Consider the following 21,727-nt stretch of genomic DNA (forward strand, 5'->3'; position numbering starts at 1 on the left):
AAATATAGACCAAGAAGGGAAAAAGACGAAATGAAATCAGTAAAAGACCTACTAAAACATCTGAATGACGAGGATAGACAGAACTTAGAAGAGGAAGTAGAAGAAATCCATAGAATGGGACCATATCAAGAAGGAACAGTGAGACCAATTAAGATATTACTAAAATCACAAGCAGCAGCAGAAGTACTATATAGAAAAACAAAACTCAGAGAAACAGAAGGTTGCAAAGATATATATATAAAGAAAAATAGAAACGAGGAGGAAAGGAAGAGACACAATGAACTGGTGGCAGAAGCAAGAGAAAAAATAATGAAAGGTCAGAGGAGGAGAAGAAGGCATTTTTGGAGAATTATAGGAGACAGGATAAGGAAATGGTATATAAAAGAGAAAGAAGAGAAAAGAATGGAGCAAGTTTAACTAAAAATGATAAGAACAAGAGATTAAAAATGATGTATACAAACATAGATGGGATTTTATCTAGTAAATTAGAATTAAGACATTACATAAAGAAAGAAGAACCAGATATTGTATGCCTGGTGGAAACAAAGTTAAATGAGGCAATAAAAATAGACATAGATAAAAGGTATAATATATGGAGGAGAGACAGAGTGGGTAAAGGAGGAGGAGGAGTCATGATGATGTTAAGGAAGGAGATAGTGGTAAATCAAGTGGAGTTTGGGAAGGAAAATCAGAAATACTGTATGTTAAGATGCATATTAACAAAAGGAGTTAACAATCATTGGAACATATGTGCCACCAAAAACAAACTCATGGACTAACCAAGAATATAGAGACATGATAGATGACACAATAAGGAGTCTTACAAGAATCATTAAGGAAAGGAGAAAAGTGATATTGGTAGGAGATTTCAACTGTAAGGAGGTAGACTGGGAAAATTATGAAAGTGGTATGGGGAAGATGCCTGGGAGATAGATTCCTGAACCTAATGATAGATAATTTGATGGTCCAAAGAGTAAAGGAAAACACAAGATTCAGAGGAAACGATGAGCCGGCAAGATTAGACCTAGTTTTACAAGGGATATACCAATTAACGATGATATAAGATACAAGTGCCCATTGGGAAAGAGTGACCATGTAATATTAGAAATGGATATAGAAGAAGGAAAGGAAGATAGAGATGAATCATACAAAGGAGACCGATTAAATTACAGAAAGGCTGATATTGAGAATCTCAAGAACTATTTTAAAACGTAAACTGGGAGGAGATGGAAAACTCATTAACGGTTCAAGAGAAATATAACTTATTTTTGGAAATATACAAAACTGGGGTCAGGAATATGTTCGAAATATAGACCTAAAGAAGAAGGAAAGAAAGATTGGTTTAATGCAAGATGTGCTAGGGCAAAGGAGAAAAGAGATGGAGCATGGAAAAGGTGGAGAAGAAACAGAAATCCAGAAAATAAGGAAAACTTCAAAACAGCAAGAAATGAATATGCTAAGGTGAGAAAGGAAGAAGAAAAGAACTATGAAAAGGACATTGTCGAAAATGTAAGGAACAACCAAAATTGTTCTACAGATTCATAAATGGAAAAATAAGACAAAAAGAAACAATAGAAAGGTTAAAAGGAGAAAACGGAATGGTGGAAGACCCAAAGAGTATAGCAGAACTGTTAAATAGTAAATTTCATGAGGTCTTTACTAAGGAATCCAAATTTGAAAGACCACAGGGTAATAGAGAGACTGTCTATATGAAAGAGATTAAAGTAACCAAGCTTGAAATAAAAAAGTTGATGACGGAATTGGATGAGGAAAAGGCAATGGGACCGGATGAAGTCTCAGGCAGAATACTGAAAGAATGTAGGGAAGAACTAGCAAGTCCTATATACAACATCATAAAATGCTCAATAGAAAATGGAACAGTGCCAGTGGAGTGAAAAGAGCTGAGGTGGTTCTCATATATAAGAGCGGAAGGAAGAACCTTTAAATTACAGGCCGGTATCACTAACTAGTGTAATATGCAAGATGTGTGAAAAAGTAATAAAGAAGCAATGGATTGAGTTTCTTGAAGACAACAAAATATTATCAAATAGCCAATTTGATTTTAGAAAAGGTCGGTCATGTGTGACAAATTTATTGAGTTTCTACTCTAGAATAGTTGATAAAGTACAAGAGAGAGAGGGATGGGTTGACTGTATTTATTTAGATCTAAAAAAGGCTTTTGATAAAGTGCCACATGAAAGATTACTATGGAAGTTAGAGGAGAAGGGTGGCTTAAAAGGAAGCACATTGAGATGGATGAAGAATTACTTAAGATGTGCTAGGACAAAGGAGAAAAGAGATGGAACATGGAAAAGGTGGAGAAGAAACAGAAATCCAGAAAATAAGGAAAACTTCAAGGCAGTGAGAAATGAATATGCTAAGGTGAGGAAGGAAGAGGAAAGGAACTATGAAAAGGACATTGTCGAAAAATGTAAGGAACAACCGAAATTGTTCTACAGATTCATAAATGGAAAAATAAGACAAAAAGAAACAATAGAAAGGTTAAAAGGAGAGAACAGAATGGTGGAAGACCCAAAATGTATGGCAGAACTGTTAAATAGTAAATTTCAGGAGGTCTTTACTAAGGAATCCAAATTTGAAAGACCACAGGGTAATAGAGAGACTGTCCATATGAAAGAGATTAAAGTAACCAAGCTTGAAATAAAGGAGTTGATGATGGAATTAGATGAGAAGAAGGCAATGGGACCGGATGAAGTCTCAGGCAGAATATTAAAAGAATGTAGAGAAGAACCAGCAAGTCCTATATACAACATCATAAAATGCTCAATAGAAAATGGAACAGTACCAGTAGAATGGAAAAGAGCTGAGGTGGCTCCCATATATTAGAGCGGAAGGAAGGAAGAACCTTTAAATTACAGACTGGTATCACTAACTAGTATAATATGCAAGATGTGTGAAAGAGTAATAAAAAAACAATGGATTGAGTTTCTTGAAGATAACAAATTATTATCAAATAGCCAATTTGATTTTAGAAAAGGTCGGTCATGTGTAACAAATTTATTGGGTTTCTACTTTAGAATAGTTGATAAAGTACAAGAGAGAAAGGGATGGATTGACTGTATTTATTTAGATTTAAAAAAGGCATTTGATAAAGTGCCACATGAAAGATTATTATGGAAGTTAGAGGAGAAGGGTGGCTTGAAAGGAAGCACATTGAGATGGATGGAAAATTATTTGAGGTGGAGAGAAATAAGGACGGTAGTGAAAGATATGAAGTCCAAGTGGAAAGCAGTAGACAGCGGAGTGCCACAGAGGTCAGTATTGGCACCGATACTTTTTCTCATATATATATATACGACATGCCAGAGGGAGTGAACAGCTACATAAATCTGTTTGCGGACGATGCGAAACTGTGCAGTCATAAAGTAAAAAGGGGATTGTGAAATACTGCAGGAAGACTTAAACAAGATCTGGAAATGGAGTAAAGATTGGGAGTTGAAATTCATTGTGGACAAAAGCCATGTCATGGAAATGGGAAAGAGTGAAAGACGACCAGTGGGAATCCATAAGATGGGAGATGGAGTAGAACTAGAAAAAAGTAAAAAAGGAAAAGGACTTGGGAGTGATGATGGAAGAAAACAATCAACCGGTAAGCCATATTGATAGATTTTTCAGAGACATATAATTTGCTAAGGAATATTGGATTAGCATTTCACTACATGGACAAAGAAATAATGAAGAAATTGTTAAGTACAGGAAACTCCTGTTTAACGAAGGTTCACACAACGAAGTTTTGCTACAACGAAGATTTCATTTTACTACCATCTGCTCGTTTAATGAACACCAAACTCACTTTAACAAAGTTTTATCCAGGAAATTTTTTCCAAGTTTGAAAGCCCCACCGTACCACGCAAGCCGGCAAGCTTTTGAAAACACCAGGAGCCACAAATACTAAGGCCTGCCTCAGGAGAAATCCTGGGACACTTGTAGAATCAAGATCAAGATCAAGATCAAGCCTGTCATGGACAGCACACACCACTCACTCCCATAACAGCGTCAGCAGGAGCTCGTCTTCACTCGCTCCACTTACCACCAAAACGCCCCGCAATGTGGCCTAGCATTCCTAAGAAGACCAGGAAGTCTCTTACTCTCGAAGTGAAGCTGGATATTATTCGCAGACACGAGAGAGGCGAAAAAACTATAGCATTGCTGGCCACTACCTTTACTTCATATACTGTATTTACTATTTCAAGTCAGCAGACTCTATTAAGAAGGCTGGTGAGACTGTATCTTCCTTGCAAGCTAAAAGAACCACCTGAACTCATGACTCTACAATGGATAAAATGGAAAGCCTTGTGGAAATGTGGTACATAAGTTTTGTATGCGGTACCATGATGTGCACTTTGTTTACATTCCACAGGTTGCAGTTAGTGTCTTTCCTGTTTCACTCTCCCTCCCTTCATAAATTTAAGATCATCAACATTATAAAGTTACGTACATACATACATTAGTGTACATTATAATGACTTAAATTAAACTGCCTGAATGTTTAACTTCATAATTTTTACTTTCATTAAACCTTTCACTGTACTATGATGCTTACTCTCAATGGGAGTTCAAGTCAATGGTTAAATTTGTTATAATCGGTTCGCTTAATGAAGTGTTTTTAGGAACGTAACCCCTCATTAAGCGGGGGTTGCCTGTACTAAATTAAGACCCAGATTGGAATATGCAGGAGTTGTGTGGCCCCCCCCATAAAAAGAAACACAAAGAAATTGGAGAGAGTACAAAAAATGGCTACAAGAATGGTTCTAGAATTTAACCCTTATGTTCCGGCAATCATACATGAACAATTGCATCAGTGCGTCCGTAGCGACAGCAATCGTTCCCGTAATCAAGAATTTTCGCACCTCATGTTTGAGCTCCACACGCAGTTTCTCGAGTCAGATGGCGAGTGGAAGTATCTGGCTTCTTTTTCCACCCGTAATGTTGCCACTAGCTCTGTATATTTAGGGGTAACGAAGCCATTCTCCCATTCTGAGGGTGACACTTGGCAACCCCAGCGACCCGCCGTGTCGAAAGCACCCTGATAAGAGCGAAGGGATGTCTCTGTTCATAACTCACTATGGAACAAGAAAGATAATTTTTATTTAGCAGTGCTTCTGAGCCTGACTACAGTGACAGTGATTATGAGGAAGAAACTGAAGAAAGCGAAGACAGCAGTAGTGAAGACTCGGAAAATGATTCAGAGGATCCACCTGTTTTCTCAGAACAGAGAGAAGACAGAGATAGTGGTGATGAAGAACAGACTCCAAACATTTTATTGAGAACCCAGAGTGGCTCATGGAGACACAAGCATGCCTCTCATGTTCTGGGAAGACGATCAAGGGGGCATGTGTGTGTGTGTGTGAGAGAGAGAGAGAGAGAGAGAGAGATGATACCTACATGTTATTTGCTTGAAACTTGATATGAAAAGGGGTGAAAGAATACTCTCTCTCTCTCTCTCTCTCTCTCTCTCTCTCTCTCTCTCTCTCTCTCTCTCTCTCTCTCTCTTATTGGAAGTGTACAATTGCTCTTCCAAGATGAGAGAGAGTGTGTGTGTGTGTGTGTTTGCGCAGTGTCATCACTCACCGAGCTGTTTCTGAAAGACGGATCACACAGCGGGTGGAGGAGGAATCCTTGATAAGGCAATAACTAAACTTTCAGAGGTCACATTGAGCTAGAAAGTACATCATTGTATTCAGAATAACAAAGAGAAAATAATTATTAGTATTCAAACAGTCTTCTAACAATTTCTAGGTTTATCATTTTTACCCGTCATGGGATATTGGAAAATAGTTTAATCACCGGAAGATAAGGGTTAAAGGGATGACATATGAGGAGAGACGAAAAGCTATGGATCTACCAACTATGGAACAGAGAAGAGAGAGAGGGGATCTGATACAAGTTTATAAATTGATTAATGGAATGGATCAAGTCGATAATGGGAAACTAATCCTGAGAGAAGAATATGACATTAGAAGCACAAGATCGCATAGTAAGAAACTGAGGAAAGGAAGATGTCTGAGAGATGTTAAAAAATATAGTTTCCCGCAAAGATGTGTTGAGGCTTGGAACAGTTTGAGTGAGGAAGTGTTGTCAGCAACGAGTGTGCATAGTTTTAAAGAAAAATTGGATAAGTGTAGATGTGGAGACGGGGCCACACGAGCATAAAGCCCAGGCCCTGTAAAACTACAACTAGGTAAATACTCTGGCCTTGATTCTCGGAAGGCTTACGGTCCGGATGGAGTCCCTCCTGTTGTTCTCAAAAACTGTGCTTCCGAACTCGCTCACTGCCTGGTCAAACTCTTTCATCTGTGTCTCTCTACTTCTATTTATCCTTCTTGCTGGAAGTTTGCTCACATTCAACCTGTCCCTAAAAAAGGTGACCACTCCAATCCTTCTAACTACCGCCCTATAGCTTTGATTTCCTGCCTTTCTAAAGCCTTTGAGTCTATCCTTAATAGGAAGATAATGAGGCATCTATCAGCTCACAACCTTCTCTCTGATTGCCAGTATGGTTTCCGTAAAGGCAGATCTACTGGTGATCTTCTTACTTTCCTAACTGAATCTTGGTCATCCTCTTTAGGGACTTCGGTGAAACCTTTGCTGTCGGCCTTGACATATCGAAAGCCTTCGATAGAGTCTGGCACAAATCTTTAATTTCTAAACTACCCTCCTACGGATTCTATCCTTCTCTCTGTACCTTCATCTCCAGTTTCCTTTCCGATCGTTCTATTGCTGCTGTAGTAGACGGTCACTGTTCTTCCCTAAAACTATCAACAGTGGTGTTCCACAGGGTTCTGTCCTATCACCCACTCTCTTTCTATTATTCATCAATGATCTCCTAAATCTGACTCAATGCCCTATCCACTCCTATGCTGATGATACCACCTGCATTATTCAACAGCGTTCAACAGACGCCCAACCCAACAACAATTAAATGACTCAAGGCGAGATGCTATAGGACGCCTAACTTCTGATCTTTCACTTGTTTCTGATTGGGGCAGAGAAAACCTGGTTTTGTTCAATGCCTCAAAACTCAATTTCTACAACTATCTACTCGACATAACCTTCCAGACAACTATCCTCTCTTCTTCAATAACACTCAACTTCCCTCTCCTCTACATTAAACACACTCGGTCTATCCTTCACTAAAAATCTAAACTGGAAATTTCACATCTCTACTCTTGCTAAATCAGCTTCCAAGAAGTTAGGTGTCCTGTGGCGTCTTCGTCCATTTTTCTCTCCTCCCAGCTGCTTGCTCTGTACAGGGCCTTATCCGCCCGTGTATGGAGTATGGCTCTCATGTCTGGGGATCCACACACACAGCTTTACTAAACAAGGTGGAATCTAAAGCTTTTCGTCTTATCAACTCTTCTCCTCTAACTGACTGTCTTGATTCTTTAAGTCACCGCCGCAATGTTGCATCTTTATCTGTCTTCTACCGCTGTTTTCATGCTGTCTGCTCTTCTGAACTTGCTAACTGCTTGCCTTCCCCCCTCCTGCGGCCTCGCTGCACAAGACTCTCTACTTCTTCTCATCCCTATTCTGTCCATCTTCCTAATGCAAGAGTTAACCAGTATCTTCACTCCTTCATTCCCTACACTGGTAAACTCTGGAACTCTCTACCTGTGTCTGTATTTCCACCTGCCTATGACTTAAACTCTTTCAAAAGAGGAGTGTCAAGACACCTCTTACGTTAACTGGACCCTCCTTTTAGATTTTTTTGTTTTTTCTTTCTCCTACTTTCCTCTCAACAGGGCCTGGCAACCAGCGGGATTTTTTTTTTCCAACACTTTGTTTTCCCTTGGCCAGTGCCCTTGTAATGTAAAAAAAAAAAAAAAATAAAATAAAATAAAATAAAATAAATACACACACACACACACACACACACACACACACACACACACACACACACACACACACACACACACACACACACAGACTGACAGATAGACAGACACACACACATACACACCCACAACTCACAAGGATTATTCACTCACCCACAGATATGAAATAGTGGAGAGCATCCCAGAAAACTTGACATTTCCACAAGGCAGCCCAGCCAACCCTAGCACACACAGTGCCTGGATCGGCCTCCTGAACTCAGCACAGCACTCAGTTGACATTGCAGCCTTTTACTGGACACTGCTGAACTCAGATGTCTCTCCCAAACCTTTCCCCTCAGCCTCTCTTGGTGAAGATGTGTTTGCAAGGCTTAAGGAGACTGGTAAGGTAGATTAGATTAGGTTAGCTTTGGTTTGGTTTGGTTAGGGAAGGTTTGATGAGGTTTGGTTTGGTTTGTTTAGGAAAGGTTTGGTTCCAATAAAAATGGTTTTGGTTAGGGTAGGGAAAGTTTGGTTTGGTTACATTAGGGGAGGTTATGTTAGGTTAGGTTAGATTAGATTCTCAAAGGTAAGGGGAGTTTAGGTTAGTTTACAGGTAGACATGGGTGTGATTATGATTACTAGTCAAAATATCATAATTCATGGATGCGATTATGTAATCATTATAAATTCATAATCAAAAAGCATAAAAATTGTGTAATAATGAAATATTCAAAATTTACTCTGCAATGATAATCATAATCAAATCTTTCTTAATAGTCAATGATTAAAATGTGATTATTGTGATTATTTAGTTGTGATTTCCATGAACCACTTTACTTTCAAGTCAAAGTATGTTTTGAAAGCATTGGTACCATCTCATGCTTTTACTTGCATGCTTCTACCCTGATAATAGGAGAAGGTTGGGTAAAGTGGACCAGTGGTGCAAAATGGGCCACTATTTCTCCCACCAAAACCAATGATAAAAAAATTTCAAACAGCAGCTGCAATATCTTTCAATATATTTCAGTAACATAACATAAGTCGCCGACGAGCTTTGGTACTGAAGGAAAACTTTATTTTAAATGAAGAGATCTAAGTTGAAAATTTTGAAATTTAGATACCTTTTTAGTTATACCAAGTTCTTTGTTGTGATAACTCTTAAAGAATAATAGTAATATTGCTAATATAAGCAAGGCTGGTGTAAGAAAGGAGAATGCCTAGCCACGGCTAAATAATATTATTTTAAGTATCAGTCGTGGAACTGGCTACCATTGTGTGTGTATTTACCAAGTTGTATTTACCTAGTTGTGAGATACAGAAAAAGAGCCACACTAGGCTCATGCTGTTCTGCCTCCTGATCTGTTTCTATCAAAATTTTGCCTAAATTTATATATGGTCTTTGCACACACTTTTTCATCATCAAGTTTGTTCCACACTGCTATACATCTGTGAGGAAAGTTGTGTTTCTTTATGTCTCCTCTACAATCACTCATTTTCAGTTTCCTTCCATGTCCTCTGGTGCTCGTATCAAATTTGACAAGATCATCTCTGTCCAGCTTCTCTATCCCCTCAAGTATCCTCTGTAGTTCTATCATATCACTTCTCTCCCTCCTATCCTCCAGTGTAATTAATCCCAGTTTTACCAATCTCTCTTCATTACTATATTCACTTAGATATGTAGGGATTTTTGTTGCAGCCTTCTAGATTCTTTCCAGCTTCCTGATGTCTGATGGTGACCCCACTAATGTTGTATGCTCCAAACGTGGATGTATCATTCTTGTTATCAACTTTATCTTATCTTCATCAATGTACATATGTAAATGCTGCTCTGATATTTCTAAGTAGACTGTAAGTTTCTGCTGTGATCTTGCTAATATGCTTTTCAAATGACATGTTGTTAGAAATGGTTATTCCCAGGTCCTTTTCTTCTGTCCTTTTATTAATTTCTTCATTTTCTTGGTAATAAGTACCTTTTGTTCTCTTAGCACTCTTTCCAAACTCCATCATTAGTTAGTATGTGATTTAAACAGTTTTATACAGGCAACCCCCACTTAACGAAGGTTCACACAACGACATTTCACTACAATGAAGGTTTCCTTTTACTACCATCTGCTCGTTTAACGAACACTAAACTTGCTTTAACGAAATTTTATCCAGGTAATTTTTTCCAAGTTTGAAATCCCCGCCGTATCACACACCAGCGCCTCATGGACAAAACGCACACCACTCACTCCCCCTAGTTCAAAACAATAACAGCATCAATAGCAGCTTGTCTTCCCTCGCTCTACATGCCACCATAGTGCCCTGCAATGTCACCTAGCATTGCTAAAAAGGCCAGGAAGTCTCTTATTCTCGAAGTGAAGCTGGATATTATTCACAGACACGAGAGAGGCGAGAAAACTAATAGCATTGCTTCCCACCATGGCTTGACTCCATCTACTGTCTACCATTTTCAAGTCAGCAGACTCTTTTAAGAAGGTGGGTGAGATCATGTCTTCCTTGCAAGCTAAAAGAACCACCTGAACTCATGACTCTGCAATGGATAAAATGGAAAGCCTTGTGGAAATGTGGTACATAAGTTTTGTATGCGGTACAATGATGCGCCCTTTGTTTACATTCCACAGGTTGCCGGCTAGCTTATTTCCCGCTCCACTCTCCCTCCCTTCATAAATTTAAGATCAACATTATAAAGTTACTTACATACATACATTAGTGTACATTATAATGACTTAGTCTTAAATTAAACTGCTTAAATGTTTAACTTCATAATTTTTACTTTCATTAAACCTTTTACTGTACTATGATGCACTCTCGCTTTGTTTACTCTCAATGGAAGCTCAAGTCAGGGGTTAAACTTGTTATAATTGGTTTGCTTAACGAAAATTCACTTAACGAGGGTTTTTTAGGAACGTAACCCCTTCGTTAAGCAGGGATTGCCTGTATGTGACTGTGCTAAGATATGTAAAAGTGTACCTAATAAATAAAATTTGCCACCTATTTAGGCATTGTACCATAGTTAATCATTGTTTCTTTTATAAATAATCACAGTGAAATGTGATTAGAAGCATAATCTAATCATGCACAAAAAGAAAATAATAATCATAATTAAAAACAGCAAAACTCAAGTATTCACGATCAAATCATAATCAGAAAAAATAAAGAACAAGTAATCATAATTTAATCATGATCGAAAAAGTATTCCAGACCATAATCAAAATAAAATTATAATAATCTTTCATAATCATGCCCATGTCTGGTTACAGGAGGTTAGATGTGTTGTGAGGCTTTGCTCTGGATGTGTATGTGGCCAGCTGTGGGAAGTGTAGGTTTTCTTTTCTTCTTATTACTGATGTTTTGTTTAATTCTGTTTGTCTTATGATGGTTAAGAATGTAAATGTGTGTGTGTATTTGCCTATTTGTATTTATCTATTTGTCTTACAGGGCACTTAGCTAAGCTTTCTGTGTCCTGCCTCCTTGTCCACACTTGTCATATATCTTTCATCTGATTGATACACGCTGCATCTACAGCATCACTATTCAGTTTGTTCCACTTGTCAATAATATGATAAGGGAAACTGTATTTCTTCATTTCATTTAAACAAATATCTTTTGTTAGTTTTTTTGCATGTCTTCTCTGGTGACTACACCCTTTTATCAAAGCCCTGTCCAGTATGTCAATTTTGTTCTTTATTTTGTACATTGTTATCATGTCACCCGTCATTCTTCTCTCTTCCAATGTGATCAACTCCAACCTTTTCAATCTCTCCTGGTAAGTTATCTCCTTGAACCCTTGTATCATTCTTGTTGCTAGCCTTTGAACCCTTTCCATCTTTTTCACATGTTTCTTCATATAAGATGACCAGATGATTGTATGTGTGTGTGTGACATGGAGACAGTGTGTGGAGGAGGACAGGACAAGGTGAATGTTATAGAGGGTAAAATGAAGACAGAGAGAATGAGAGACAGATTTATTAAACACATATACATACTGTACATTCTTTCACTCTTTGCAGGTCTAAAGGAAGGCATGAAGATGAGAATTGCCCAAAACCAACCTTCTCACATCTCACCTCAGAAGGACAGTGCCATCCTCGCAGACCTCGGTGCTGCCAAGGTCAGTGTCAAAGGTCAGGTCAAGGAGGGCAGGTCATTTGAGATTTCATCATATTTACTTTTATTTTTATCCTTTTTTTTTCATGTTTTTAGGTGTTGTCTTGAGGGATATTTGTAGATTTGTGGCTGTTTTAAGTCACCATTGTTATGTCCCCTGCACCTCTTGAAGACCTCCACTAGACCCCCTCTTAGTCACCCTTGTCATTCCCCAGCACCTCTGAAGACCTGACTTAGTCACCCTTGTCATTCCCCAGCACCTCTTGAAGACCTCCACCAGACTTAGTCACCCTTGTCATTCCCCAGCACCTCTTGAAGACCTCCACCAGACCCCCACTTAGTCACTCTTGTCATGTTGAAGACCTCCACCAGACCCCCACTTAGTCACTCTTGTCATGTTCCCTGCACCACCTGAAGACCTCTGTGTGTGTGTGTGTGTGTGTGTGTGTGTGTGTGTGTGTGTGTGTGTGTGTGTGTGTGTTGCAGGTTCGCAATCTGGACTTCCAGCGGCTCATGTCAGGAGGGGTGCTGCATACCAAGATGTGGCTGGTGGACGACACTCATATCTATCTGGGAAGTGCTAATATGGACTGGCGCTCTCTCACTCAGGTAAAAGTAGCCTCAGTCTCTCTCAGGTAATGTTATATATTCTTCTCTCTCTCTCTCTCTCTCTCTCTCTCTCTCTCTCTCTCTCTCTCTCTCTCTCTCTCTCTCTCTCTCTCTCTCTCTCTCTCTCTCTCTCTCTCTCTCTCTCTCTCTCTCTCTCTCTCTCTCTCTCTCTCTCTCTCTCTCTCTCTCTGTTTCCATTATGTTGTTTTCTTAAGGAAATATGAATGTGAATGATCTTAAGTGCAGCCAGTCTTCAATATATAAGATATGCACTTAATTAGAATTGTATGTACATTTTCTTAATTGGTTCTAAGGTCGTTATCATTATTAGCACTATTACTACTGCTGCTATTGCCACTACTACTACTACTACTAATAATAATAATAATAATAATAATAATATTAATAATAATAATAATAATATTTCAGGTGAAGGAGGTTGGAATAGTCATCTACAATTGCTCTTCTCTTGCTTTGGATATGAAGAAAATATTTGAGGTGAGGCTATGATGTATTTTATTATTATTATTATTATTATTATTATTATTATTATTATTATTATTGTTATTACTATTATTGTTGTTGTTGTTGTTGTTGTTGTTGTTGTTATTGTTGGTGTTGTTGATCTTATTCTTAGTCCTACTGTGGTTATTGTTATTATTATACGTATTTATTGTTATTATACTTATTCTTATTGTTATTATTATATCTTATTATTGATACTACTACTACTACTACTACTACTACTACTACTACTACTACTACTACTACTACTACTACTACTACCTTCCCAATAGGTGTACTGGCAGTTAGGGGAGAAGGGGGCAGTTATCCCCTCTTCCTGGCCTGCCCCTCTCCACACCACCTATAACTTGAACCATCAATTGAAGCTGTCACTCAATGGGGTCCCTGTGTCCACCTACCTGTCTGTAAGTATTAGGTTAGGTGAGGTTGCCTTAAGGTGTGAAGGAGTATTTGAGTTTGTGTCTGTGTGTTTTGTTTTTATTTATTAATTAATTTATTTATTTATCTATTTATTTTTTATGCAAGAGGGAAGGCTACCAAGGATAACAGAATGTTAGAAAAAAGAAAGGCCCACTGGAACTGCAGGTTCCCTTACAAGGTCCAAAAGAGTCATTCAAAAGCCAGGGATAAATGCCTTGACACCTCTCTCTTAAAAGAAGTCAAGTAGTAAGAAGATGGAAATACAGGAGCAGGTAGGGAGTTCCAGAGTTTACCAGTGAAAGGTATGAATGATTCAGAGTACTGGTTAACTCTTGTATTAGAGGGTTGGACAGAATAGGGATGAGAGGAAGATGAAAGCCTTGTGCAGGAAGCTCCACAGGAAGAGGGGAGGCATACAGTTAGCAAGATCAGTAGAACAGTTTGCATGAAAATAGCGGTGAAAGATAGAAAGGGATGCAACATTTCATCGGTGAGAAAGAGGCTGAAGACAGTCAGTCAGAGGAGGGGAGTTGATGAGATGAAAAGGTTTTGATTCCACCCTATCTAATAAAGCTGTATGTGTCTAACCCCCCCCCACAAATATGCAAAGAGTACTCCATACAAGGACGGATAAGGCCCTTGTACAGAGTTGACAGTTGGACGGGTGAGAAAAACTGGTGGAGACGTTGCAGAATGCCTAACTTCATAGCTGTTTTAGCAAGAGATGAGATGTGAAGTTTCCAGTTAAGATTATGAGTATAGGATATACCGAGGATGTTCAGTGTGGAAGAGGGAGACAGTTGAGTGTCATTGAAGAAGGGAATAGTTGTCTGGAAGGTTGTGTCCAGTTGATAGATGGAGAAATTGCATTTTTGAGGCATTGAAAACTACTAAGTTTTCTCTGTCCCAATCAGAAATCTTAGAAAGATCAGAAGTCAGGTGTTCTGTGGCATCCCTGCGTGATCTGTTTACTTCCTGAAGGGTTGGTCGTCTCTGAAAGGACATGGAAAGATGATGATGGTATCATCAGCATAGGAGTGGATAGGGCAAAACATTTGGTTAAGAAGGTCATTAATGAAAAATAGAAAGAGAGTAGGTGATAAGACAGAACTCTGAGGAACACCACTGTTAATAGATTTAGGAGAAGAGCAGTGGCCGTCTACCACGGCTGCAATAGAATGATCGGAAAGGAAACTTGAGATAAAGTTGCAGAGAAAAGGATAGAAACCGTAGGAGGGCAGTTTTAAAATCAAAACTTTGTGTTAGACTCTATCAAAAGCTTTTCATATGTCTAATGTGACACCAAGACTCAGTAAAGAAAGCCAGAAAATCACCAGTAGAGCAACCTTGGCAGAAGCCATACTGGTGATCAGATATAAGATTGTGAAGTGACAGATGTTTAAGAATCATCTTATTGAGAATTGATTAAAAAACTTTATATAAGCAAGAGATTAAAGCTATAGGGTGGTAGTTTGAGGGATTAGAATGGTTACCCTTTTTAGGAACAGGCTGAATGTATGCAAACTTCCAACAAGAAGGAAAGGTAGAAGTCAGTAGACATAGTTGAAAGAGTTTGGCCAGGCAAGGTGCAAGCACAGAAGCACAGTTTTTTTAGAACAATAGGAGGGATCCCATCAGGTCCATAAGCCTTCCAAGGGTTTAGGCCAGCAAGGGCATGGAAAACATCATTATGAAGAATTTTTATTAAAGACATGAATTAGTCGGAGGGAGGGACAAGCCTAGAATCATCCAAGATGGAGTTGTTAGCAAAGGTTTGAGAGAAGAGTTTAGCTTTAGAAACAGATGAGGTGGCAGTGGTGCCATAAGGATGAAATAAAGGAGGGAAAGATAAAGAAGTAAAGTTGATGAAGATGTTTTTGGCCAGATGCCAGAAGTCATGAGGGGAGTTGGAGTTTGAAAGTTTCTGACATTTTCTATTTATGAAAGAGTGTGTGTCAAGTTGAAGAACAGACTTGGCATGATTCCAGGCAGAAATATAAAATGCTTCAGATTCAGATGGAAGGTTCAAGTACCTTTTGTGGGCAATCTCTCTTCATGTGTAGCACAAGAACAGGCTGTGTTTAACCAAGGTTTAGAAGGTTTAGGTTGAGAAAAAACAATGAGGGATGTACGCCTCCATGCTAGACACTATCACCTCTGTTATGCATTCAGCACACAGAGATGGGTCTCTGACACAGAAACAGTTATCATTCCAGGGAAAATCAGCATAATACCTCCTCAGGTCCCGCCAACTGGCAAAGGCAAAATGCCAAAGGTACCTCCCCCTTGGGGGTGATCTTGAGGAGGAATTGGAGAAATAGGACAAGGTACAGAAATGGGATTGATTGGAGAAGCCCAACGGAGAAGATAGGGTAACAACATAAGCAGAAAGGATTAGGGTTTGCTGTGTGTGTCTTTTGGATTTTTTTTTTTATGTATGGGTATATTTAGATGTTTTTGTGTATGTTTGTGTGTTTTGCATGTGTTTGTGTATGCTTAGATGTGTCTGTGTTTTGTGTGTGCTTGCATATGGTCAGGCCCAGACTGGCCACGGGAAGAACTGAGAGTATTCCTGAATTGCCATCCTAGGATTGGCCTGCTGGTCTGCATTTCTCTCTCTCTCTCTCTCTCTCTCTCTCTCTCTCTCTCTCTCTCTCTCTCTCTCTCTCTCTCTCTCTCTCTCTCTCTCTCTCTCTCTCTCTCTCTCTCTCTCTCCAAACTGCTGGGGCATTCTGACTTTTTTTTCTAAGTCAGAGATGCTGGCCAGGCCAATCAGAGGTCACTCGGCCAGTAGGAAGTGAAGAGGGGAAAATAATTGGTTTGTTTTGATTAATATCTACCCCGATAGTCACTCTCAACCACACAGGGCATGTGGAGGGAGTATGCAGGGGTGTGCACAGTTAGACACCTTTAACACCTGTCCCTTTGCCCTCTGCCCTTCTGATGAGCTTTTTTTTTTCTTTTTTTTTTTTTAAGGTATAACAAAAAGAGCTATTTACAGCAGGTAGCCCATGATTAATATTTTACTTATTGGAAAAAAGCCTTTTTTGCCAGATTTTTTGCACATAATTATTTTGAACATTTGTTTTTCAATGGAAGCTGCCATTTTTAGTTATTGACTCTATAAATGAACAATTAATTCTGAAGACAATAATTTCTGTGTGAGTTGATAATTTTGTAGAAATCTGTTGGGTATAAGAATATCTCGCGAGTGTATACAGGCAACCCCCGTTTAACGAAGGTTCACACAATGAAATTTCGCTACAACGAAGGTTTCATTTTACTACCATCTACTCATTTAACGAACACCAAACTCGCTTTAACGAAGATTTATCCAGGTAATTTTTTTCCAAATTTGAAAGCCCTGCCGTATCACACAAGCTGACAGGCTTTTGAATACACCAAGAGCTGCTGGTACTAAGACCTGCCTCAGGAGAAATCCTGAGACACCTGTAGAATAAGATCAAGATCAAGATCAAACTTCTCGTGGATAACACGCACCACTCACTCCCCAGTCGAAACATAACAGCGTCAGCAACAGCTTGTCTTCCCTAGCTCAACTTACCACCAAAACGCCCTGCAATGTGGCCTAGCGTTCCTAAGAAAACCAGGAAGTCTCTTACTCTCAAAGTGAAGCTGGATATTATTCACATACACGAGAGAGGGCAGAAAACTAATAACATTGCTCGCCACTATCTTGACTCCATCTACCGTCTACTATTTTCAAGTCAGCAGACTCTATTAAGAAGGCTGGTGAGACCGTATCTTCCTTGCAAGCTAAAGGAACCACCTGAACTCATGACTCTACAATGGATAAAATGGAAAGCCTTGTGGAAACGTGGTACAAAAGTTTTGTATGCGGTACAATGATGCACACTTTCTTTACATTCCACAGGTTGCCAGCTAGTGTCTTTTCCGTTTCACTCTCCCTTCCTTCATAAAGTTAAGATCATCAACATTATAAAGTTACGTACATACATACATTAGTGTACATTATAATGACTTTAAATTAAACTACCTAAATGTTTAACTTCATAATTTTTACTTTCATTAAACCTTTTACTGTACTATGATGCACTCTCGCTTTGCTTCCTCTCAATGGAAGTTCAAATCAGGGGTTAAACTTGTAATCGATTCGCTTAACGAAGTTTTGCTTAACGAAGTGTTTTTTAGGAACATAACCCCTTCGTTAAGCGGGGTTTGCCTGTATTTATTAAAATACATTAGATATACCAAGTAGTATTTACAGTAAAATTTACGCTAATGTATGTAACTTTATCAGTATTTAGTATTTAATTTTTTTTTTTTTTTTTAAGGGGGGGAGGAGTTTGGGGAGGTTGAACACCTCCTTAAAACGTTTGAAAACTTAAAACAAGAATACACTGTATTGACTTGTATTTGCCTTAGTTTTAATAATATATCTTTTTTTATATGATAATGAGAGTCTATTCATATTTTGCTTCAAAATATTTGGTGGGTCAACGCCTCCACAGCTGAGTCCTGGTCTGAAAATGTCCATGCGACCTTAGGGTGAGTGTTGTAGTGATTATTGTGCTTATTGGAGTGCATATTTGTTTTGAATCACTCAAAAACATAATCGTACTGTTGTAATTCACCACAGTTGCTGCTGGTCTGCCAGCCAGCTTTCCCCAATACGGAGTGAGCTCAGAGCTCATAGACTGATCTTCAGGTAGGACTAAGACCACAACACATTTATGATGGACACTACTTAATTAATGTAATGTTTTACCGTAAGATGTACTGCGACCGTGGGTATTGTTCCGCACCCCACGGGACACCACGCTTCAGTCGCACTCAACGCAGCTTCGGGTACACTCATGCGCCTGGCAATCTACTTGCTTGCCTTCTTTGACTGGTTCTACTGTCCTGCACAGCCAGTCTAGTTCTACTGTCTACAGTCACACTCCAGTGTGTAGACTGTAATTCTGCATCATCACGCTAGCTACAAGCTACATCTAGCCGCTCTGACTAGCCGGCTACTTCTCAAGCCTCCACGGCGCTCGCTACCAAGCTACCAAGTACTACTTTGTATTCCTACAATAAACACAGGGAAGCTTCCCCCTGGTGTTTCTCTTCAATCACACCACTATATGTTGTTGGTGCCATCGGGACCAGGACATTTGTTGCTCACGAGGCTTGTGGCGGTGATCCCACCGCTGCCACCATCAAATGTCCTGGTCCCGATGGCACCAACAACATATAGTGGTGTGATTGAAGAGAAACACCAGGGGGAAGCTTCCCTGTGTTTATTGTAGGAATACAAAGTAGTACTTGGTAGCTTGGTAGCGAGCGCCATGGAGGCTTGAGAAGTAGCCGGCTAGTCAGAGCGGCTAGATGTAGCTTGCAGCTAACGTGATGATGCAGAATTACAGTCTACACACTGGAGTGTGACTGTAGACAGTAGACTGTAGAACTAGACTGGCTGTGCAGGACAGTAAAACCAGTCAAAGAAAGCAAGCAAGTAGATTGCCAGGCGCATGAGTGTACCCAAAGCTGCGTTGAGTACGACTGTAGCGTGGCGTCCCGTGGGGTGCGGAACAATACCCACGGTTGCAGTACATCTTACGGTAAAACATTACATTAATTAAGTAGTGTCCATCATACATTCCATACACCGTGAAAGTGCGGTCACAATCCCTCCAAGTTACATGCAGTACCTAGTTGGTGCTAAGTGAACAGGAGCTACACATTAAGAGGCTTGCTTATATGCCTTGCCACACCCAGGACTTGAATCCAGGCCTTTTCCATTGTGAGCCGAGTGTGCTAACCACTACGCTACTTGGTGTGTGTAAAATTATGTGTGTGTGTGTGTGTGTGTATTTACCTATTTGTGTATTACAGGGCCTGAGCTAAGCTTTCTGTGTCCTGTTTCCTTGTCTACTCCTGTCATATCTCTCTTTCATCTGATTGACACACACCGCATCAACGACATCACTGCTCAGTTTATTCACTTATCAATGCTACGATGCGGAAACTGTACTTTCTCACGTCATTTAGACAGATGTCTTTTATTAGTTTTTTTCCATGTCCTCAGAGATGATTACTTGTGGTCACCTTTATCAACTCTCTGTCCAATATGTCAATCTTGTTCACCAATTTATACATAGTTATCATGTCTCCCCTTGTTCTTCTCTCTTCTAATGTGGTCAGTGTGTGTGTGTGTGCTTGTGTGTGTGCATGCTGGCGTACATACATGTGTGCATGCGTGCCCATGCATGTAGGTGTAGGTGTGAAGGTACATGTGTGGGCAAGGCTATGGTGGTCTGGTTACATGAATGACTCATGGGCTGAAAAGTCTCTCAATCCAGCCCTGTGTGTGTTTTATTTGTGTTTAGGTGTTTTGTATGTGTTTGTATGTATTTAAGTGTGTTTGTGTGTTTTGTGTGTGTTTGGCTGTATTTAGGTGTATCTAGGTGTGTTTGGTTGTTTTACTTGTTTAAGTGTATTAAGGGTGTATTTGGGTGTGCTAAGGTGTGATTGAATGTATTTTGCTTGTTTGAGTGTATCTGGGTGTGTTTAGATGTGTTTGGTAGTGTTTGAAAGTGTTAGGATTTGTTTACTGCCGAACCTTACCTAACTTCCCTCATTCCCGACCCTTTCCATAGAGCTCCCCTCCTCCATTTTGCCCAGAAGGGAGGAGCAGTGACGTGGACGCCATCTTGGATGTGATAAACAAGGCTGAGAAGTTTGTTTATGTCGCAGTGATGGATTACTTCCCCAAGACTCTCTATGAACGCAAAACTAAGTGAGTGTGTGTGTGTGTTTCACTGTTTGATATCTGCTGCAGTCTCTCACTAGAAAACCAGACGTTACCCTACGGAGCGAGCTCAGAGCTCATTATTTCCAATCTTCGGATAGGCCTGAGACCAGGCACACACCACACACCAGTACAACAAGGTCACAACTCCTCGATTTACATCCCGTACCTACTCACTGCTAGGTGAACAGGGGCTACACGTGAAAGGAGACACACCCAAATATCTCCACCCGTCCGGGGAATCGAACCCCGGTCCTCTGGCTTGTGAAGCCAGCGCTCTAACCACTGAGTGTGTGTGTGTAAGTAAGTAAAGTAAGTAAGTAAGTAAAGGTTTATTGCCCATTAGCATAAATACATTTGAGAAAGACATGTTTACAAACAAAAGAAAATGGCAGAGACTGTGTCAAGCTTCCCGACTAAAGAATACTAAATACAATATTCTCTGTATCACTTCCTGACGAGTCACCACATCATTGTTTACACCAACACCAATTGGCAATATTTGTGTGTGTGTGTGTGTGTGTGTGTGTGTGTGTGTGTACAGGTAACTCGATTTACATGATAGATGTATTCTAACAGGCATCGCATATATTAAAATTCATGTAAAACAAGCATGTAATTCTCATAAGAAACAATAGATAATAGTTGGGATGCAGAATATGGTCCAAAAAAATTTTGTACAAAATACTCTTATCTATTTGGCTTAATTAATATGTTTTTATTATTTACCATTCTAAATACTAGAAGTGTATCTAAAGTAAATGGAAAAGCAAGAAATAATAAGAGAAAGCAAAAAATAATAAGGAAAAACAACAAAATAAAGAATACGTAAATACAATATTCTCTGTATCACTTCCTTCACCACTCACACCACAGTCAGTCACCATCTCCCTCTGAGTTTTTTCAATTTATCAAAAATCCACTTATCAAAAATGATCCCACAGTATAAAAGTAAACACTAGTAAAAAAAATAAACGCTGGACGCCAATTCACCCCTCACAAGCACACGCCATTGCTGTCCACCTCCTAGCCAAGGACATCATCATTCACCTGCGCTTCCTCTGCTTCCTCCACTTCCACGGGATTGTCCACATCCTCTTTTGGTACTACATCTTCCACTGGTGTTTTCTTGAAAAACTGCAGCATGGTAGTCTGGCACTTTTTCTTGGAAAATTCTTTTTGCATCACATGTTAGGTTCTTTAGTTCCAATGCCATCTTTTGTAGCTGTCCTCTGAATCCACTCTAATCTTCTTATATCCTTTTTCAAGTTCAGTGACCACACCACTGCTTCATATTCCAACTTTGGATGTATCATACTTGTTATAATTTTTTCATCATATCTTTGTCCAAATACTGAAGTGCCACTCTAATATTAGTTTACATTTTAGACATTCCAAATATTTTTTACTTAGTGCTTTCCAGGGCTCAGATTTTTTTTTTTATAACCAC

At 39.4% G+C, this 21,727-nt stretch overlaps 1 protein-coding gene across 3 annotated transcripts in view; it reads left to right on the forward strand.

Moving 5' to 3' along the window:
• The window catches only part of LOC123520510 (5'-3' exonuclease PLD3-like), a 42,234-nt gene that overhangs the window by 9,994 nt on the left and 10,513 nt on the right, over window positions 1-21,727 (forward strand). For all 3 annotated transcript variants that reach the window (XM_045282838.1, XM_045282828.1, XM_045282845.1), the window contains 6 exons: window positions 8,016-8,236; window positions 11,849-11,949; window positions 12,432-12,554; window positions 12,984-13,052; window positions 13,352-13,483; window positions 20,126-20,265. In XM_045282838.1, the coding sequence (XP_045138773.1) occupies window positions 8,016-8,236; window positions 11,849-11,949; window positions 12,432-12,554; window positions 12,984-13,052; window positions 13,352-13,483; window positions 20,126-20,265 (786 nt within the window). The remainder of the gene's footprint in view (window positions 1-8,015; window positions 8,237-11,848; window positions 11,950-12,431; window positions 12,555-12,983; window positions 13,053-13,351; window positions 13,484-20,125; window positions 20,266-21,727) is intronic.

Source organism: Portunus trituberculatus, chromosome 7, assembly GCF_017591435.1.
Source record: "Portunus trituberculatus isolate SZX2019 chromosome 7, ASM1759143v1, whole genome shotgun sequence".
Taxonomy (NCBI): Eukaryota; Metazoa; Arthropoda; class Malacostraca; order Decapoda; family Portunidae; genus Portunus; species Portunus trituberculatus.